This window comes from Sapajus apella, unplaced genomic scaffold (genome assembly GCF_009761245.1).
Source record: "Sapajus apella isolate SASKATOON/1434 unplaced genomic scaffold, GSC_monkey_1.0 scaffold31, whole genome shotgun sequence".
In the NCBI taxonomy this organism is placed as follows: domain Eukaryota; kingdom Metazoa; phylum Chordata; class Mammalia; order Primates; family Cebidae; genus Sapajus; species Sapajus apella.
The window spans coordinates 1207680-1230530 of record NW_022436971.1 but is presented as its reverse complement, the minus strand read 5'-3'; the positions used below and the strand labels follow the sequence as shown (position 1 = coordinate 1230530).

Sequence of the window (22851 nt, the reverse complement as noted above, 5' to 3'; positions counted from 1 at the left end):
ACAGCAGACAAATGAAAAAATAAGAAAATTATTAACTCCAGAAAAAAGAAAGAATGGCCACAAGAAAGGAGGTTTGAATAAAGTACACAATTTGACTTAGCAGTGAGTAATATTTGCATAATCATAAGAATCAAAATATTAATTTTTGATTTTATAAAAAACTATGACCTGTTAGGGAATTGGGAGCCAGGATGGTAGTAAGAGAGGTACATATGGAAGAGCTAAGACCTCATCTATAATAATGGGAAGTCAGTAAATCTAAAATTGAGATATCAAGAAATAGCAGTATATGCGTATTTAGAAGTAAATAGGCAGATGCCAAAGAAAACAGTTTTAAGAGTTGCAAATGGTTGCTTCTATTGAGAAGGAGGGAACTAAGTAACTGGAAGGGGTGAGGCAAGAAACTGCTATTATTCATTATGGGTCCTTTGGTTCTGACTTATAAAATTATGTATGTTTGTTAACTTGATAAAAACTTGAGTTAATAGAAATAGAAAGTATCAGCTAGCATTGCAAGTTGTGAAAGTGGGGTATTTTCCTTCATAGTCTGTATTGAGGCAAATAGCTTTTTTCTCCCTTGAGTACAGCTTCATAAGTAAAAGTATGTAAATAGGCCAGAATCTGTTTCACCTTGTGCTGATACGTTTGCAAAGGCCAAGAGCATGGAGGGGAAGATGCCAAGGTAGATATGGCGGAGGTCAATAGATGCAGACAACTAGTCTACAATGTGTAGTTACAGACAGGAAAGATAAGAGAAGTCAGGGGCCATAAGGCTAAGGAAACAAGTTGCGTATGAGAAAGGAAAAAATTAAGAATTGCAGAAGGAAAAAGAAAGAAAAAGAAGATGGGAATAAAAATATGATAGCGTATAAAGAGAAGAAGAAAAGAATCACTTCTAATTCTCTACCTCACTTTTACCTCTAAATTGTCTGTCACTATTTCTTACTAGAGAGCCAGAGTCTATTATTGATTGGCCCACATCTTAAGCTTGTGCCCACCCAGGAAAATCAAGCACCTTTCCTTACTTTAGTCTTCAATCTTAGCTGAACTGTGTCATGTACAAATAACTTGTGTAGGATAGTTTAATTATCCTGCTCCTTCACCACCTGAGATACACAGTTAGAACTAATGGCTCTGTCTCCCATGATACTTATCTTTTCGGTTATACTTTTCTTTTCGTTGCCATTTTGCACTGTATTCTGAGAGGATCTCTGAGCTCAGTTATCCAGATCAAAACTAAATCTTCAACTATGTCCCCTGTGCTCTTCAGTCCATCTATTGAAATCATTTCATCGTAGCTATAATTTTACGATTTTTAAACATTCTTTTTCTTAGGAGTCTATTACTTTTTTATGGATACAATAGACTTTTTAATCCATATGATGATATTTATTGTACTCATTTTCTATGCTAATCCTTTTTTCTTCAACATTACTTTCTTCATTAAAGTTGCTTTCTTCCTACTGTTGACTTTTCTTGAATGCTTGGTGAATTTTGACTGTCTCTCCGTATATATTGAAAAATATCTAGAACTTAAAAATGTTGATAGCTAGTGTATTTCTTTAGCTAAAATGAGAAGCCCTTTTCCCCTGGCAGTGTATGTAGGCTCTGATTGTAGGAGTCCTACTTTTCAGTTGTGAGGGAATAGGCCTTGGAGGGGGGAAACCCCTTGTGGCAGCCCTAGCACCCCCTTTGGGAGATTCCCTGGGCAGAACTCCCATTTTGAGTCATATGTTCACATTTGTAATCCCATGGACAGATGCCAGAGTCAGCTGCATTCAGAGCAATGGCCTGGCAGCAGCTGTTCAGTCATCCATAATTATCCTAGCAATTGCCCATGGCCTGTTCCTTTATTTGCTCAAATGACCACTGAGCCTGGAGTTGTTCTGGTGTTCTGAGAATATTACCCTCTGTAGAAAATCTGTTTCTTCTGTTGCAAGTGTTTTAGTTTAGTTGAAGTTTCACAATCGGTTTGTTTTCCTCTGTGTTTTATCTTTCAGAAATTCTTTCTTGTTTTAGTCTGCTGCCACGAAAATTTCTTCTGCCTTTCCTTCAGAAGGCAGAATTTGTATTCCCCTCTTTTCTTTCTTCAGTTATTTCAGTGATGTTTTTGAAGGGAGAATAAAACATAAATGATAAATATCCCACATTGAATCATAAATCTCCTTAGGTCTGTTTACAAATGACAAAACAAATGTCCAGAGAAAAGGGAAACACATATACACATAAACACATACAAAAACTTGCCCAAATTAATATTGCTAATATTTGCAGAATAACCAGGATTTAAATCTCAATCCTGGTTTCAAAACATGCTATTTATATGCACATACCCACACCCAGGCAGTGTGGCCAAGTGATTGAAATATTTTTGTTAGAAATGTTCTACCAGAGCACATCCAGGTAAATATTGCTTTTTCAATGGCGACAGCTGTTGTGAGGGTGTTGTTGATCAGAATGTATACAGCATCCCTCTTTGGCAGTACCTTCAAAACCTTTTATTCTTTTGACTGTCTTCAAATCCCTATTATTTAAAAGTGGATTTCGCTTTTGAAAATTTCCAGAGTTACTTGTAACCAAATATTTTGATCTAAAAAAAATAATGCTCTTTTCTTAAATCAAAAGCTAAAATTCAGTGTACCTATGAGGAAATTTAATTTCTTGAAGGACATGTGGACTGGTCAAGATAGATCCTGAAGAATTCCAAAAATATTTAAGCATTGACATCACTGGAATAAGTGAATGACCGTATGAGGCCGTCGTTTTTGTGTTCTGTGAACATATACATTCCAGGATTTTTTTTTAATCTTAGTTATTTGTAGTACATAAAAAATATTGTGTAATTATAAAAATCATGATTTTCACATTCAACATTTTCATTACTTAAAAAGATCCACTCTTTAACCTGGGCAACATGGTGAAACCCCTTCTCTACAAAAAATACAAAAATTGGCCAGGCATGGTGGTATGCAACTGTAGTTCCAGATACTTGGGGAGCTGAGGCAGGAGGACCACTTGAGCCCCAGGAGATGGAGGTTACAGTGAGCCAAAGTGATGCCACTGTACTCCAGCCTGGGTGACAGTGAGACCCTGTCTCAAAAAAAAATTCTTTGAGGTTACATATCATGGTTTTTTGTTTTTTGTTTTTTTTAGTAATTAAGATATTCATGATTCAACATTCAAAAATGTTTTTAAAATATATAATTAAAAATCTCTTTCCTAGCAGTATTGTTTTTTTTGTACCTTCAAAAATTACGTATATAGACTTCCTTTTTTAAAATACAAATAGTGTAATACTATCCACATTAACTGTTCAGTATCTTAGTCCTTTTTTCCCTTAATGTTCTATGGATGCCATTCTATATCAGTACATATAGAGTGTCTTTATTCTTTTTTATAGCTGTACAGCTTTTTACAGTTGTACCAGAATTAACCAGTTGCCTGATAGGCATCTTTTGCTATCACAAAGCTGAAATGAATAATCTTATGTAGAGATAATTTACCACATGTGAGAGTATATCTGAAATACAAGTTCTGAATAGAATTACTGGGTCAAAAGATAGATATTGCCAAGTAGTCCTTTCCAGCAATTATATCAGCTTACGCCCTAACTGATGATGTTTCCATTTCTGCATACCCTTGACAATACATGAATTATGTTCTTTCTCTTTTTTGCCAATCTGATGGTTTTATTTTTTTAGGTATCTCAATGTCGTTTTAATCTATATTTCTTTTATTGTGGATTAGATCATGTTTTAATGATTTTATATATTCATTTATGTTCATGTTCTCTACCTATTGTTTTATTGGGTTTTTATCCTGTTGAATTATAGAATTTTTTATATAGAAAAATCGGTTCTTTGTCTACATCATGTTTTGAAAAAACTAAAACACTGTAACTGCTGTACAGTTACTGCCAAATGTAACATAAAACTAAACCAGAAACTTCCTTAGCAACAGCTGAAGAAAATTAACTGTGAATATCAGAATCAGTAGATACTAAATCAACTGTTAGAAAAGTAAAATGTGCAAAAGCCACCCTCATGGTTAACAAAATGCTCTCTACTTGATGTACAGAATATTTTTTTTCTATAGCCTAATCTTGGAAGTGACAGAAATTTTTTAATTATTTCATAATGTAAGGGTTTTTTTTTTTTTAGGGGGGTGTTGGGTTCAGTGTCCCTTTTAGCCATATTTTAAATGGAGAGAGTATGACGTTGAACCCTTTACAAAGATGATAACAAATGTTAATAGCTTGATCGGGGATCCCTAGGGATTGTTTTCTACCCCTACTTCAGCTGCCTATTTCCAGCAGAAATGACTGTATTGTCATGTATTACATGTATACTTACTCATGTTTGTATCACAAACATAACCAGAAATATTACATTTATTCTTTGGCCAAAGAGAGAGAGCCTGTATATTTCCTAAAAGAAATAATGTGAAGCAAACCTTCACATTTTTTACAGAAGGCAGTTTCTAAAGGAAGTCACAAAAGGCAGAAATAACTTTCAGAATAAAAGCAATCTTCTTTTAAGCATACCATCTATCCAAACAAAACTTTTTATTGAATCAACATTTTATTTTTGTATAGGTTTTTTTTTGTTTATTTTTGTTTGCTTAGTCACCAAACTCAGCATATGAATCTTATTTTGAAAATATTTTATCCACTTATTTTCTTAACATTTTTTCATCAAGACCAGTAAAATGAGATACTGGTCCTATTATTGAGTCAAATAGTCTATCTTGTAAAACTTAATATTGATAGTGGACAGCCATGTAAATTTTCTTAGACTTTTAAATATAATTAATTTTGGTTATAATAATAAAGACTAGATTTCTTAAAGGAAATAAGATTGGGGAGTTAACATGTAGAGCAGAGCAATAGGACAGCTTTAGACAATCTTTGACCAACTTTCTGATTTAAATAATGACAGAAACTAAGTGATTATTTCCCATTTTGTTGTTGCTGTTTTAGTTTGGTTGTTTTTGTTTGTTGTGTTTTTCAGAATCCTACAGAATTTTCTCTATTATTTGTCATGATAGAGATGAGGTTAATTGAAAGCTATAATTATATACATTTAAAAGTAAACATGTTTATATAACTTCTATTTCTCCTTATACTAAATATTGAATATCTTTCACTTAAAAATGAGCCTTGCATGTATTATGTAGTTAATCATGTTCACTAACTAGTATTAAGTATATTTTGCGAGGCATCCATAGATCTACTTATTCTTCATTCATTTGAATGAGGAATTCTACCTCAATAAGCTTTCCCTTTAAACTCCAAACCTATTTTAGTTTTTTAAAAAAAGATTTTATGTGGGCTACTCTAACAAACTTAAACAATAGAAATTTATTTTCTCACAATTCTGGAAGCCTGAAGTGGTTTTGGTTTCTTCTAAGGTGTCTTTTCTTCACTTGGAGATGGCCCTCTTCTCTCTGTGTCAGGTTATCCCTCTGTCTGTATTATCTTTCTCCTAATCTCCTCCTAGTGTAAAGACACTAGTCATAGTAGATTAGGGCCCACTGTAAAGACCCATTTGACTTAGTTACCTTTTTAAAGGCCCTGTCTCCAAATATAGTCACATTCTGAGATACCAGGGGTTAGGGCTTCAGCATATTAATTTGGTGGGAGTGGGTACAATCAGCCCATAACAATGATGAATTAATATATATTCATTTTAGAAATTACAAATAGCCATCATAGAAAAGTAGCCATTAATCTCACTACCTAAAGTGGTCCTAAAGTGTGTGTATGTGTGTGTGTGTATATATATCCTCCCAGAATTTTTTGTATTAATATATATGAAATGGTTTATAAAAACAGAGTCATCCTGAAAATAGTGTTTTGGAATATGCTTTCTTTTTTTTTTCATTTAACAGCACATTGTCAAGATCTATGCCATAATTCATTAATCAGTCCCTAAATTTCTGGAATTTAGGTTATTTATAAATTTTTTCTAGTATAAATAGTATAGAGATGATCATAAAGGTTTCCAAAAAAGCCTTACAAAAAAACTTTCTAAAATGCATATACTGTTTTCTTCAATTACAAAACATAAGTCAACTTCTTTTTTCATTGAGCCATCCTTATAAGTCTTAGTTCTTATACTGTTATTGTACATCTATATTCTAAGATTAGCAACTGTAGAGCTGTGTTCTTTTGCTACGTGGCCTCAAATTCTAGTTTCTGTTCCTGCCTCTTATAGAATGTATTTTATCTTTTGCTCACCATTCTCATTTCATGGAGATGACACTACACTACTTATAGCATATTCTAATACACTGACAGAAAAGCAGTTAACCAAAATTGTTAAATTTATCTTTAAAACAAATAATTTCTTACAATGTCCTGAGTGATTCTGGATAACATTAACCTATGTACAAACTTTAGTATCAGATTTTCCTTGATTCAGGAATCTTTTTTCACTTTCTCATTTATTTTGTATTGTATGGTCACACTAGATGGTTTAAACTGCTGAATAAGTGAACTTTGTATTATTGAAGTAATATTTTAAAGGGGAAATCTCACTCTACAATATCTTATTTTTGAAAAATACTATCATTTTATCTTCCACTGAGATAATGACTTCTTACCTTTTCTTCTTCAATCAGGATTACCTGAGCTGGAATTGGAAGCAATTGATAACCAATTTGGACAACCAGGAACAGGCGATCAGATTCCATGGACAAATAATACAGTGACAGCTATAAATCAGAATAAATCAGAAGAGTAAGTAATACATTTTTTGTTTTGTAAGGTATCAGATACCAACTTCTAAACAGAAGACTATTTTTTCCAAACTAGATTTCAGTCTACAATGGTATTTTGTGAGATGTTAATAGATGTAAATGTTTAGTAAACAAAAAAGTGGGCCTGGCGAGGTGGCTCAAGCCTGTAATCCCAACACTTTGGGAGGCCAACGCAGATGGATCACCTGAGGTCAGGAGTTTGAGACTAGCCTGGCGAACGTGGTGAAACTCCATCTCTACTAAAAATACAAAAACTTAGCTGGGCATGGTGGCACAAGCCTGTAATCGCAGCTACTCAGGAGGCTGAGGCAGGAGAATTGCTTGAACCCGGGAGGCGGGTGTTACAGTGAGCCAAGATTGCTCCATTGCATTCCAGCCTGGACAACAAGAGAGAAACTCCATCTCAAAAAAAAAAAAAAAAAAAGTTGGGAGAGGGAAAGATACTGAATTAAACAAATTTATTGACTGCATGACCACAAGGATACTTTGTAATCACCAAGAGATTGATATAATATGTAGCTATTGTTTTATATTTCATGTATTACTTTAATTGATTACCATAATGTATCTGGGACCCGTGGATGAATTGGCCTCAGTACAATAATTATATTGCTCTTGAACTTTTACTTGTATCATTATTTTGTCCAGCATTTCTCTTCATTTGGTGCAAGAAGTTATAAGAAAGGAAAGTATACTTTTTACATCTATTCAGTGTCATGTCTTGATTAGAATTGAATTTCTTACTCCCCACAGGCAACCATATTCCATAACACAGAGCACGTCTCATACCTGTCAACCACAGGATGTCTAGAAAGTGTTGATTGTGGTTTAGCGCCTTAAATATGAACTGTATTCCCACTTACCTTCCCAGAGGAAGAGTGCTTATAATTGTATTATTACACTAGTGTTATTAGGATTAGTATTATTTTGTATATATTTCTGTTTTATCTATCAGTTAGTATCAGTTTGGATTAGGCTATATGTTTCCTACATGTAATCAATGAATAATTTGTTTTATAGCTTAACACCTGGCATACTTCATTTTTCCAGTTTTCTTTCTTTTGTAAATGGTAATTGTGTCAGGTTAACAATCAAGATGATTTGATCATCTTTGAAAGTTAAGTAATGTAATATATACTGTTTTGATTGTAGTTCAGTTATCAACAATGGCATTCATAAAATAGATAAATAGAATAAGTAGAATAAATCTGAGTATGAGCTAAATGATTCTTTCTGAGTTTTGACTGATTTTCTTTTTTTTTTACTTTTATTATAAGTTGTTTCCCCTTTCTTAACTATGTTTGGTTAATTTTTCAGGCATTTCTGTAACATGAAGAATATGGAAACAAAGTTCAGTGATTGATAAAAAAATGAAAAATATATTCAAGCCAAATTTGCACATATATATGTATAGAAAGATTAAATAAATTATTTGCTATGTCAGTCTGAAACTTTCCTGTTTTTTAATCCTGCAGCCAGTGTATTAGCTCACAATTAGATGAGCTTCTCTGTCCACCCACAACAGTAGAAGGGAGAAATGATGAGAAGGCTCTTCTTGAACAGCTGGTATCCTTCCTTAGTGGCAAAGATGAAACTGAGCTAGCTGAACTAGACAGAGCTCTGGGAATTGACAAACTTGTTCAGGTATTTATTAAAGTCAACATAATTTAACTGATGCAGCCCTAGGAAACTAGAAAATTATTTTAAGCAAGATTTTAAAATACTCTGCCCACTGTGCTTTAGCTGTTTTATAATTTACCCCTTTTGAAACTTATCAAAATATGTAGTAGTGTTTTTTAAAGAAAAAATATTACAATAATTAGAATTACAAATGTCTTAGCTTTTCACCGTGAAACAGAATATTGCAAGCTCCAGCTAGAATAAACTCCAGATTTATGCATCACTTCTCATTTTACAGCTTAATTTATTCTTCATTCACGCTTGTCTTCTGCCTGTATATTCCTTGATATTCCAACTTCCAGGTTAGCCTTTTTTAGACTATAGGATGATAAAATAATTTTAGTGTATCTTCACCAGCATTTTTAAATGAAGTAGAATAGTGTAGAATACTAAGTATAAGAGTGCATAGCCCATTAAAAGGAGTCATGTTTTATGAAACTCCTTTCAGCTCCATACACACACACACACACACACACACCACACACACACACACAAATAAGTCACAATTTATATTTCTTACAGTGGGTAATAGTTAAAACATTTGGAAACCATAACTCTACAGCTTTCTGTTACATCAGCTGTGGATTTTTTATTTAAATAAAGGCATGAATTTTATATCTGAGATAGAAAAATGCCTGCTTGATCCCTCCTTTAAATCTACTTCTTATAGTAAGCTATTAAAGGTAAAGTTTATTGATTCTTAGGCTTTGCAATGAAGTTTTTTTTTCAAACCTTTTAGTTTTATTTCATTGATGTGGAGCCTTTATTTTAACCATATTGTCATCTCTTCTACGATTTTAAATATCTCAGCTAATCTATTATTCCATTTCAAAAGTAGCTTTTATAAATGATTTCTTTAGGTAGTAAACTTCTGGAGAGCATGAATTCAGAATGAATATATGATGATACTTTCTAGAAATACAGAAGCATGTCACTTATTGGCAAAAATTTATTTGTAAAATATTCTGGCTTCTTTTCTAACAGGGGGGTGGATTAGATGTATTATCAGAGAGATTTCCACCACAACAAGCAACACCACCTTTGATGATGGAAGAAAGACCCAGCCTTTATTCCCAGTCTTACTCTTCTCCTTCTCCTACTGCCAATCTCCCTAGCCCTTTCCAAGGCATGGTCAGGCAAAAACCTTCACTGGGGACTATGCCTGTTCAAGTAACACCTCCCCGAGGTGCTTTTTCTCCTGGCATGGGCATGCAACCGAGGCAAACTCTAAACAGACCTCCGGCTGCACCTAACCAGCTTCGACTTCAACTACAACAACGATTACAGGGACAGCAACAGGTGAGCACTCTTGTTTAGCAGTGGATACTTTTTAAAGGTATGTACCAAATTTCTCAGCAAGACAGCCCCATTGCTACAATAAAAATGTCAAGTCCACTCCTAGAACCTTCATGAAAGACTTAAAGAGCTATCTTTGGTCTCTTAGGAAAGGGATAAGGGACCTTTCATTCAGTTAAAGACAGTAGGCTTTTAGGCCAGGCGCAGTGGCTCACGCCTGTAATCCCAACACTTTGGGAAACCGAGGTGGGCAGATCACCTGAGGTTAGGAGTTCAAGACCAGACTGACCAACATGGAGAAACCCTGTTTCTACTAAAAATACAAAATTAGCCGGGCATGGTGGTACATGCCTGTAATCCCAGCTACTTAGGAGGCTGAGGCAGGAGAATCGCTTGAACCTGGGAGGTAGAGGTTGCAGTGAGCCGAGATCACGCCATTGCACTCCAGCCTGGGCAACAAGTGAAACTGCGTCTCAAAAAAATAAAAAGACAGTAGGCGCCTAATAAATTACTCTGAGACCTTCAACTTAAAGACAATTTAATTTTTATTTTTTGAGATACAAACTATTTAAGAGGAACTTCATACAAGTTTTAAATTAATCAAGAGAAATATAGCTTAATTTACAAAGTAGAGCATCAAGAGATACTGTTTATGATTGTTGGAACAGAAAATAAAGTGTTGTTTGAGGTTGGAGGTATTGATGCCTAGTGATGTTATTTGAAGAAAAGGATAGTTTGGGGTCTGGGAGTTGTGAGTGAGTTAAATTTATTTCTCATGACAGGAAATGAGTAGGCATAGTGGCATAAATATTTAAGACTGTATAAGCAACAGATATGGAGATAATCATTAAGGACCACAAGCACAAACAGTTAAAAATGTCTGCTGTGGGCCAGGCGTGGTGGCTCACGCCTGTAATCCCAGCACTTTGGGAGGCCAAGGTGGGTGGATTACTTGAGGTCAGGATTCGAGACCAGCCTGGCCAACATGATGAAACCCCGTTTCTACTAAAAGTACAAACAAACAAAAAAAAAATTTTTTTTTACAAATTTGAGATTACACGTGTCTGTAATCTCAGCTACTTGAGAGGCTGAGGCAGGAGAATCGCTTGAACCCAGAAGGTGGAGGTTGCAGCAAGCCACGATCGCTCCCATTGCAATCCAGCCTGGGTGAAAAAGCGAGACTCTGTCTCAAAAAAAAAAAAAAGTCTGCTGTGGGAAGGGGGACCAGTGCTGTAGACTGTTGCTTCTTGTTATGAATCCTATAGTTTCTAAACCCATATTTGTATATTGCTTTTAATTTTTATAAAATTATTTAAAGAAGTTCCCTAGAGACTAATTCTGGAAGGAAGAAAAAGAAGGAGATAAATTATACTGGAAAGGCAGTGTGATATAATGGTTTTAAGAGTTAGTTCCAGTTTCAAGTCCCAGTTCTAAAGTTAGGTGGATTGACTTAATCAAATGGTTTCCCTTTTAAAGCCTCTAATTCCTCATCTATAAAAAGAATCTAATAAAGAATTCCTTTGCCTCACTGATGATTGTGTGGAATAAATGAGATAAAACATGTAAAGTTTGTAGCACAATGCCTGGCATATTGTAGCAGTTGAAAAATACTAGCTATTGTTATAAAGTTAAATTTAAAAAACATAAGAGGTGATATAAAATATGCTTCCATTCTGCTTTAAAAAAGGAGATGATGAAAGAGAGGAAGAGAAAGGGAGGGCTGAGAAAGGGAAAAATTTTTAAATGATAGAATAAAAATAAAAGGAATAATTTTTTAATGCTAGGGTAGAATAAAGGATTCAAAGAAGAATTAAAGGAAGAAAGAGGAAAAGAGAAACAAAAAGAAGGAATCATAAATGTTCTGAGATATTAATTGAAGATAAACTACTTCTTGTAGCTTTCCATTCATCTTTAGATAGAGGGCACCAGAATAAAAAATGCTTAATATTTTCCCTGTTTAATTTTTCACAGAACATTATTTAAGGGGACTATACTAGATATTATAAGCAATACAAGGAATTAAAGAAACAGAAAACTGCTTGACTATTTTGACTGCATACCTGAAAAGTTAAATGATACTCCAAGCAGTATGTGATTAAGGACTAAACCAAAAAAGTAAATGGAAAGTATAGATGTTCTGGTTTCTCATTTTACAACGTAAAGTTCTGTAAATACTGCCTAATATTAAAGGGTCAGTGAGCAAGGCCAGACCAATGGTCTATGTTAGGTTCATGAATGAATGGAATGATGATTCATGCTTGGTTCAGAAAAAGAGTTGTTTTGGCTTCTATTTGCGCCTAAAATAGCTGATAAGCAGAGAAGCCCTGCAAAGGTATGAGAATAAGATGCAAGTAGGTGAAAGTTGCTGCTCTTTGCTTCCTTTAAGTCTCATGGATGCCTATCCAGAGTTTGATGGTCTTGGTAGCCCAATAAAGTATCCACCAAGCTGAAAAAACACAGAATTTGGGGCTTACTATGTTATATGCCTCCGATATGTCTATACAGAAAAACAACTTCTACTGCCACATAAGACAGTAACTCTGCTACCTAATGAGCCACATATCCAGGTCTGCTCTTTGCATCCTAAGCCATAACTTCTTACTGTTTCAGCAGTAGGTCACTCAGCTTTAGTTACACTGCAAGTACTAGGCGTTTTCCGTGTGTCCACTTAAGGGCTTTCTGTGAGCAGGTCTGACCAAGAATCTCAGCCAGTGTCTTAGTTAAGATGCTTTCAGCCACAAGGAAAGAAAAAAAGATCAACTCAGCATAGTAAAACAATGAAGAAAATATTTTGACCCAAATATTGACAATCCAAAATGGAGGCAAGCGTGTGGTTACTTCAGAGATTCAGGAATGTCATCAAGGACCCAGGTTCTTTCTCTTTTTGCTCTGCAGTCCTTGGCATGCCATGATTACAGATATCACAGCCAAACAAAACTATAACTAGCAGAAGAAAAGGGACTGTTTCTTTCCTATGTATCACTTTCCAAAAGCCAGGAAACTTTTTCCTGAAGGTTCTTTTCCCACCCCACCTACCCCCCAAAAAAAGAAAAAAGGACAAAAAAGAAAAAGGAGGAAAAAAATACTTCACATGTCTAACTAGTCAGAACTGAGTCACATGTACATCCTTAATCAATGGCTTGCAAAGACTGACTTGGAGTACTCCTGGATTACCCCTGGAGTCATGTGATTTGGGATGGTCAGCTGAAAAAATTCTGTTCTATCTTCAGGGAAGAAGGGGAGAATAAATGACTGTGGGTTGGTAATAGCAATGCCTGATAAATCAGTAAATTGAGGTTTAAATGTATTGTTTAAAGTTATATAATTAAATTCACAGTTGGGATCGAATAGTAAACTGAGGTAGTATTAATATATTCCCCTTTCTCCTGCCTTAAATCCTATTAAATGACAGGTTGTATTTTTTTTTAGTGACTAAATTCATGTCACTGTAGACAAAAAAAAAAAAGTACCATTAGCACGCTAAAAATTAAGTCATTTTGAAATATAAAAAGCAAACATGAGAAAGAAACAAAATTATCATATGCAAATAATACAACTGTTTATATAGAAAATCCAAAACAATCAATAGGGAACTTAGAACAAATAGAGTAGTTCAGCAAGGATTTTAGATAAAAGAACAAGAAACAAAAATTAATGGTAATTCTTTTTTCTAGAAAATTAAATTAGAAAATTCCAGCAGTTAGGGAGGCCAAGGCAGGTGGATCACCTGAGGTCAGGAGTTCGAGACCAGCCTGGCCAACATGGCAAAACCCGTCTCTACTAAAAGTACAAAAATTAGCCAGGCATGGTGCCAAGCGCCTGTAATCCTAGCTACTCTGGAGGCTGAGGCAGAAGAATCGTTTGAACCCAGGAGGCAGAGGTTGCAGTGAGCCAAGATCATGCCTCTGCACTCTAGCCTGGGCAACAAGAGTGAGACTCTGTCTCAAAAAGAAAAAAAAAAATACATTCACACTGTTCAAAACTTAGAAGATTTAAAATCATAATTGAAAGGCAAAAAGAATATCCAAATAAAAAATACTCATGAAAGAAATTATATCTTCTAATTAATTGGTTGTTGCTAGTAAAAAGATGACAGTTGTTCCAGATTTATTCAGTAAATTCAGTGGAATTCCAACAAAATCTCAACATGGAATTTGACAAACAGATGCTAAATTTGTTTTAGAAGCATCAATACAATCTTGAAGTATTAATAAAATGAGGGTGTACTTGCTCTACCAATATCAAGATTTAAAACAAAGCTTTAAAAATTAAAACAGGCTGGATGTGATGGCTTACACCTATAATCCCCCCATTTTGAGAGGTTTAGGAAGGAAGATTGCTTGAGGCCAGGAGTTTGAGACCAGCCTGGGCAACATAGCAAGAGTCTCTGCTGAAAAAAAAAAAAAAAAAACCAGTTGTGGTGATGTGCAACTGTAGTCCCAACTACTCAGGAGGCTAAGTTGGGAGGATCGCTTGAGGCAGGAATTCAAGGCTGTAGTGAGCTATGATTGTGCTACTCACTCCAGCCTGGGTGACAGAGCGAGACCTTATCTCTAAAAAAAAAAAAAATTAAAACTGTGGAACTGGGTTTTAGAGCAAGACCTTGTCTCTAAAAATATAAAAAATAAAAAAATTGCCAGGCGCTGTGGCTCAAGCCTGTAATCCCAGCACTTTGGGAGGCCGAGGCGGGTGGATCACGAGGTCAAGAGATCGAGACCATCCTGGTCAACACGGTGAAACCCCGCCTCTACTAAAAATACAAAAAATTAGCTGGGCATGGTGGCGCGTGCCTGTAATCCCAGCTACTCAGGAGGCTGAGGCAGGAGAATTGCCTGAACCCAGGAGGCGGAGGTTGTGGTGAGCCGAGATCGCGCCGTTGCACTCCAGCCTGGGTAACAAGAGCGAAATTCCATCCCCAAAAAAAAAAAAAAATTTAAAACAGTGTGGAACTTTCATGAGGATAAATAGTTCTACCATAATAGAGTTCTACATAATAGAGAGCCCAGAAACACACCCAGACATATTGAGAGACTTAATAAGAGGCAGCGGTGGCAATAGAGAAAGAATGGCATGCATCATAGATGCTGGTACGTTTGGCTATCCATGAGGAGAAACAAATTAATTAGATCCTCATCTCATACAATACACAAAAATAAACTCTAGGTGTTTTGATGACCTAAATGTGAATACAAAAACATCTCTATAGCCTCTTTAAAATGACGTAAAGGAAAAAGTTAATGTTTACATTAAAATTTAAAACTTGTAAGACAAAAGACACCATCTGCAAGGCTAAAAAGCAAAACAAAGACTCAAAGAAGATATTTGCAACCTCATATGACTGGCAAAGGACTAGTATCCAGAATATACCTAGTTCATAATCTGGTATTCCTAATATACTTAACTTCATTGGATTGATACCCATCTATTCACTTACTGGTCATATCCTCTCCTTCCCTCTTCTCAAATACAGGATACGGTTTTTTTTGTTTTTGTTTTTGTTTTTAAAGATAGGATTTCTCCATGATGGCCAGGCTGGTCTTGAACTCTTAACCTCAGGTGATCCACCGACCTCGGCCTGCCAAAGTGCTAGGATTACAGGCGTGAGCCACCACGCCCAGCTACAGGAGACTGTTAACGAGAATTTAGCGCCATGCCTAATGATTTGAGAAAAGAAAACAGGAGTGTACTCAGATATACATTATAGTTTGCCTCTTTTTAATGAATTTTAAGATCACTTTAAAAATAGATGTTGAAAAAAGTAAAATATATAAATAGATATCATTTCTTGGCCCTAAGTATATCTCTCTGGCTGGTATATACTTTTTACTCCTTGTATAAAGGAGTAAAAAGATTCTAACATTTTTAATTCAATTACACAGTTATGAATAAATCTCCGGTTGGGAGGAGATTGATGAAAAACATCCTAAGAAACTAGTATATCTGTACTGGTTGAGACTTTTAGAAAACAGCAAAAAGGAAGGAGCTGGTAATCAAAAAGTAATACAAAGTAACAAACCTTTAGGTATAATACTGGCTTACTCCTAAAATAAGCAAAGACCCAAGAAATATATCTACAATATCAATATATTTTGGGAAAAATAACACTACCGAAGATGGGTAGACCTGTTACTTTTAGAAAGTGATATCATGGGCTGGGTGCAGTGGCTGAGCGCCCGTAATCCCAGCACTCTGGGAGGCCGAGGTGGGCAGATCACCTGGGGTCGGTAGCTCGAGACAAGCCTGACCAACATGGAGAAACCCTGTCTCTACTGAAAATACAAAATTAGCCAGGTGTGGGGACGCATGCCTGTAATCCCAGCTACTCAGAAGGCTGAGGCAGGAGAATCACTTGAACCCAGGAGGCGGAGGTTGTGGTGAGCTGAGATCACAGCATTGCACTCTAGCCTGGGCAACAAGGGCGAAACTCCGTCTCAAAAAAAAAGAAAAAAGAAAGAAAGTGGTATCATATTAGCTGACAGAAGATACAATTTTTCTACTCCAGTTTTGTTTTCTTCTTCCTCAGCAAAAACCATGATCTTCATAACTATCAAGAGGAGAATAATATAAAGAGAGAGTGACAGTGAGACACATAAACAAATATACACTTGGTAATCTTAAAACAAGTCAAGTCTAGATATGTATGCATTAGGGTACTGAAGAAATGTATGTGTTTGACATTATAAGAACCACCATTGATAATCTTTTATATATTATAGAGAATGGAAGTGACCAGAAAACAGAATTAGGATCAAAGGACAGGAAAAAAGAGAAACCTTTAACCTCCAGGTTTCTGACAGTGAAAAATGCCTAAGACAATAAGCTTCTTTAAACAATATTTTTTTTCTTGGCAAGAATTCCTGCAGTAGTTAGATCAGAGTTTCTCAGCCTTGGCACTTTAACATTTGGGGCTAGATAATTCTTATTATGGGGGAGATGTTGTGTGCATTAAGAGTGTTTAGCAGCACTCCTGGCTTCTGCCCACCAGACATCAGCAGTACTCCTCCCCAAGTTGTGACAGCAAAAAGGTCTTCAGATACTGCCAAATGTCCCTTGTTTGGCAGAACCATCCCTAGCTGAGAGCCTCTAGGCTAGACAGTCATCTTTTAGGTTTCCTATAGAAGGATGTCTTGGTAAAACATTGGAAAGAAAATCCATTCCAACAGGCAAAGTGACAGCCAGCCTGAACTGCATACGTTTGTTTTGTACTTAGCAATGGGTTTGCACTCTTCCACTGGCCACAGCCCCACATTTCCTTTTGTTCTACAAGGCTTTTAACCTGTCCTTTATAGGCTCTTGTGTTTGTGTCTAAGCACTGACAACTAAGGACTAACAACTAATCTCCTCGCACTTGCCACCTCTCTGAAAGTTCAGATTTCCAAGAGCTAAGGAATGTAGTGATTCTTTTGGGAAGGCTTTGTTGGAAGAAGTGGAACTTGACCTGCTTGCTGAAAAACAGCATTTTAATAATTGGAGAGAAGAGGAAGGTCAAAGTCGGACAAATATACACAGCACTAGTCAGGTTGCACACACAGTCAAGGGGAGGAAAAAATGAAAAAGGGTTAATTCAAGGGCAGAAATAGACCAGGCTTCCTATAACAGAAAGTACCTTAGATTTATGCTATTTAGAATAATTCCTTCTACTTCTAAAGAAGGGCCTATTACTACTTCTCAGGCATCTTCCCTCCATCCCCACCCGTTTTATTCGCACACTATCTCAGAATTCGAAGGATATATAAAGCTAAATGTTCGGAATGTATTTTTACCTGCCCTCATTGCTTCCTCTCCTGTTTTTATACTTGCTGTTCCCTCTGCCTCAACTCTGTCCTCCTCCTTGCCACCTCACATTCTCATCCTTTAAGGCTCTGCTGAGCTCACTCATGCTTCTTGGTCCCTGTCTTCATCCCTAGGCTGTATTAGCTGCTCCCTCTGTGCTGCTGTAGATGTGTCTGCCTATGCAGACAGAGTACCTGTGCATTGCACTGTTGTGTGTTGGCTTCTGCCATTCAATAGGGAATTCCCAGAAGGACAGAAATTTGCTCACCTTTGTAACCTCCAAACTTTGTACAATATCTTGAATGTATTGAGTTTTTAAATAAATCTTTATAAAAATTAACTTGATTTATTTAAATTTATGTTCATGGTCTTTCAAGTTTAAGAAGTATATCAGTTGATATTTAAGAGTCTCTTTGACTTTTAAAACTATAATGTTGGTATCTTTCTTTTTGAAGTGACTCAGAATGTTTTAACTTATTCCACAATGCCTTAGAGTTGTCATTTTAACATTTATCTTATATTGACTTTTCTCCAGAATTGGTTTGTTTTCTGATGTAATGGGAGTCAGAAAATGACTGAAGCTAGAATTAAGAGTTGAGCTATTTGGTGGCAAGATATTTAATCACTGTTCATAGCTCTTTGGATTCTTGTATAAAACTTTTATAGGCTTGCTAGTGTATGTATAATATATTAAAATATATTAATGTATGATATATAAATCTATAATTTGTGTTATATAAAGTACCATATAAACATAAAATAGTATTAATATTATTGTTAGTTATCTTTCTGAATACTTTATTTATATCAAATTATTGAGGAAGAAATTTTTTAAGCTATAGACTGTTTATAAGAAAATCTAATTTCCAAGAACACTTCTTTTGTTACCAGATAAAGTTAAGGCATGCCTGGCGTGCCTGTGACCTGGAACCCTAATCCTGGTCTAGACTGATCTTCCAAACCAGTGTTCATAGAAAATGGTTCTGGGAGATGAATGTTAATGGTTATATGTCAGAATTTATTTATCATTTAACCTAATGATAAATAAATTGCATAGTATATCCCCCTCTTGGAGATCCACAATGTGCTTTTGGCCAATTAAAGGCTCATAAAATTACTGCAGTAAATAAATCTGTTTTACCTTGTGTAACCCATCATTTCCAATACTTAATACAGAACAGCATGCTGTTTTCCCAGCACATCTATTAATATCCTGCTGAACAATGTTCTTTAGCATACCAATTTGGGAAATGCTGGTCTAAAGTAATTACTTTTTCTAGTTAAATAAATAATCCATTTTTTCAGACCATTTGTTTCTTACATAATACTCTCTAGCTGACGAAATCATATTGGATTTTTCCCAAGTGTGTATCCACCAGACAGTACCCCCAAGTGAGAATACCCTCCAGCTTGCTCAACTGTCCCTTCATCTTCCATACCTTTGTAAAATGTGCCCTTATTGTATACCTGCTTTTACATTTATAACATTCAAGACCTAGGGCTGGTATTTCTTTATCACAGCACTTATCTAAAATAACTACTAACATGTTTTTAAAAGTACAATAGCCGGGCGCGGTGGCTCAAGCCTGTAATCCCAGCACTTTGGGAGGCCGAGGCGGGTGGATCACGAGGTCAAGAGATCGAGACCATCCTGGTCAACATGGTGAAACCCCGTCTCTACTAAAAATACAAAAAAATAGCTGGGCATGGTGGTGCGTACCTGTAATCCCAGCTACTCAGGAGGCTGAGGCAGGAGAATTGCCTGAACCCAGGAGGCGGAGGTTGCGGTGAGCCGAGATCGCGCCATTGCACTCCAGCCTGGGTAACAAGAGCGAAACTCCATCTCAAAAAACAAAGTACAATAAACAGGTATATACACATGTACATACATGTGTGTGTATCCTACTTTTAAATGCTTTGCCATAGTGTTTTAGAGGCAATAAGTGTTTTATAAATATTGGGAATTGCCAGCCTTTTGGAAAATAAACATAGGAAATAATCTTACCAAACCCGCAACACTAAAACTTTTTAGTAATCAGTAGAAAGTTTGTGTTACTTTATAAGGCCAGTGTTATGCTAGTGTGTAGAGATATGATGTCTTATTGTCTCCAATTTTCTTTAGTTGATACACCAAAATCGGCAAGCTATCTTAAACCAGTTTGCAGCAACTGCTCCTGTTGGCATCAATATGAGATCAGGCATGCAACAGCAAATTACACCTCAGGTAATGTGAGAAAACCAGACATCATTAGTATTCCTTTAACCTACACAGTGTTTCTTGAAGTGTTGACTTGAGTGTCTTTGAAATGGTCTGTGAGCTGATCTTTTAATGATGTTTGTAGTGTAGTTTTCTTCTAGGATGAATTAATAATCTACTTGCGATACCTCTTACTGATATTTGATCTAAAGCAAAAGGTGCTTTGTTTTATTATTATTATTATTGTCATTGTCATTGGATACCAGATGACTCAGTAGACAAAACTTTTATTGCTGTAGTGAATAGCACCAGTAACAGGAAGCCTCTGATATGAAATTGTGAATGGTACCTGAAACCTGATCAAAACCCAGTCACATTGCTAAGCTATTTTAACTGTCTTGTGTACTGTGCTCAGTATGAACCTCAGCATTTTCTAGCTTTTATTTGTTTTTAAAATCCCTTTTTTTAAAGAAACCCAGAGCCATTAGAACTTTAAACATAAAAAGAACTAGGTGGACTTGTAAATGTAATCTAGTTACTCCCTACTTTACCCCCACACATACTTAAAACATTTTTGTTTCAACTACTTACTCATATTTCATAACAAAGTTGATGTGAAAATCTGGGAGATAAGGAATTTTAGAGAGGATTCAAACAAAACTCTTTTCCTATCCACAATATGGAACTAGATGGATTGGGGACAAATACAGGAAGCCAGCACCTATATTATTAAGGGGATAAATATAGCCATGCATTGCTTAAAGACAGGGATATGTTCTGAAAAATATGCCATTAGGCAACTTCATAATTGTGCAAAGGTCATAGAGTGTATTTATACAAACCTAGATGGTATAGCCTACTAGACACCCTGGCTATATGGTGTAACCTATTGCTCCTAGGCTACAAACCTGTACAGCATGTCACTTTACTGAATACTGTAGGCAATTGTTATGATATTTGTATATCAAAACATATCTAAACATGGAAGAGGTACAGTAAAATACTGTAGTACTGTAATCTTGTGGGACCACTGAATGTGGTCCATCATATGCAACTGAAATGTCTTACTGCTGAAATGTTTTTGTGCAACACATGACTCTATTGACTGAAGCTGTTGATAAGCAGCAGATACTGACATCTTCCTGGATCCAGATTTTAGTTTATCTGTCTTACAAATTATAAATCTTAGTGCTAGCTAATTCAGGGGTAATTAGGTTGTAAAGAAACAAGACCCCACTTTTGGATTCACATAAATGTAATTCCCATCAGAAAGTCTTATTTCATAGTTTCTTCTAGATTAGACTATATCTAGTTGGCAAGAGCTGTATGCTTTAACCAGATTCTCAATCTGAATTGACATTTTCTGAAGAAGGCTTTATTGTTATGCCATGTGATACTGAAAAAGTGATTGTAACCTAATTTTACCACTTACTTCCTCATCCATAATATTGTAACTATTAAACCACTTACACTAATGCCTGGAATAGTCTTAAACTTCAGTAATAGTATAAAATAGCGGCTTCCATTTATTTCTTTTTAGTTTTTTATTTCTACTTATTTTCTTTTTAACTGATAATTTAACATAGGCATTTGATCCTAGATTTCTGAGTCTTCCTTTTTTAATGGTATATGTAGGTTTTTTCTAATGTAAAGGTTAATACATGTTCATTATAGATAGTTTGGTAAATACAGAAAAGTATAATGAAGAAAATTAAAATCACCTATAATCATATTTTATTCATTTAAATAAAGTGGGATAATGATCTCAGTGAGAAAAGAGGAAAACTGAGTTTCTCCCTACCAGAAACATGGTAAAATTTTTGGAATTGAAAAAGTCTCCTGATAATTTAATGAAGGATAGGATAGAAGTCATCAAGCACATTTTCTTTTACTTCTTTGTGGTCTTCATGTTTCTCTTAACAATTTTCATGGCCAATATTATAATACTAATTAATGTATACTTTCTTTGAACTTTCTCAGTTCTGTGTGACTTTTAATTGAGATTTGTATTCTCATTTATAATTGTCAGATATTGTTTTAGCATTTCTTGACTACTTTTAATCTGTAAAATGTACTTAATTCATTTTTTTCTCCTGTGATTATTAAGAGGTTTTTGTTCCTTTTCTGTTTTAGTTTCTCTTGTTCAGTGATAATTGCTATGTATTTTATAACCCCAAGCAACTAGGCTTTATCCAATAAACTTTTCAGGATAGATAGTGATTATAATAATTTTAATAAGTGAGTTTTTTCCTCCTTTTCAGCCACCCCTGAATGCTCAAATGTTGGCACAGCGTCAGCGGGAATTGTACAGTCAACAGCACCGACAGAGGCAGCTAATACAGCAGCAAAGAGCTATGCTTATGAGGCAACAAAGCTTTGGAAACAACCTCCCTCCCTCATCTGGACTACCAGTTCAAATGGGGAACCCCCGTCTTCCTCAGGGTGCTCCACAGCAATTCCCCTATCCACCAAACTATGGTACAAATCCAGGAACCCCACCTGCTTCTACCAGCCCATTTTCCCAATTAGCAGCAAATCCTGAAGCATCCTTGGCCAACCGCAGCAGCATGGTGAGCAGAGGCATGACAGGAAACATGGGAGGACAATTTGGCACTGGAATCAATCCTCAGATGCAGCAGAATGTCTTCCAGTATCCAGGAGCAGGTAGGAGGGTCACAACTTTATGTTGTTCTAAGTAATCCTTACAGGTTTAGGTCTCTCTCCATCTTCATATCCATGTGCAGACATTGAGACAGTGTGAAAGAGGAAAGACATGGAAGTTGGGAGACCCGGAATTCAGACACAGCTTTTGACGCTAAATGGTTTCGGGCTTACCTCCCTTTTATAGCTGAGATGATGAATTAGAGGATCAGTAAGGAGCTGTCTGACTAAAATTTTGAGCATTTTGTATGCAAAGTACATTCTTTTTTTTTTTTTTTTTTTTTTTTTTTTTTGAGACGGAGTGTTGCTCTGTCACCCAGGCTGGAGTGCAATTATGCAATCTCAACTCACTGCCATATCTGCCTCCCGGGCTCAAACGATTCTCCTGCCTCAGTCTCCCGAGCAACTGGGATTACAGGCACATGCCACCATGCCCAGCTAATTTTTGTGTTTTTAGTAGAGACGGGGTTTCACCATGTTGCCCA

At 35.8% G+C, this 22851-nt stretch overlaps 1 protein-coding gene across 6 annotated transcripts in view; it reads left to right on the top strand.

Moving 5' to 3' along the window:
* NCOA1 (nuclear receptor coactivator 1) overlaps nt 1–22851 on the top strand; it is a 277674-nt gene that overhangs the window by 227062 nt on the left and 27761 nt on the right. For all 6 annotated transcript variants that reach the window (XM_032294317.1, XM_032294318.1, XM_032294319.1 and 3 more), the window contains 5 exons: nt 6622–6739; nt 8235–8403; nt 9424–9738; nt 19631–19732; nt 21967–22369. In XM_032294317.1, coding sequence (XP_032150208.1) covers nt 6622–6739; nt 8235–8403; nt 9424–9738; nt 19631–19732; nt 21967–22369 — 1107 coding nt within the window. The remainder of the gene's footprint in view (nt 1–6621; nt 6740–8234; nt 8404–9423; nt 9739–19630; nt 19733–21966; nt 22370–22851) is intronic.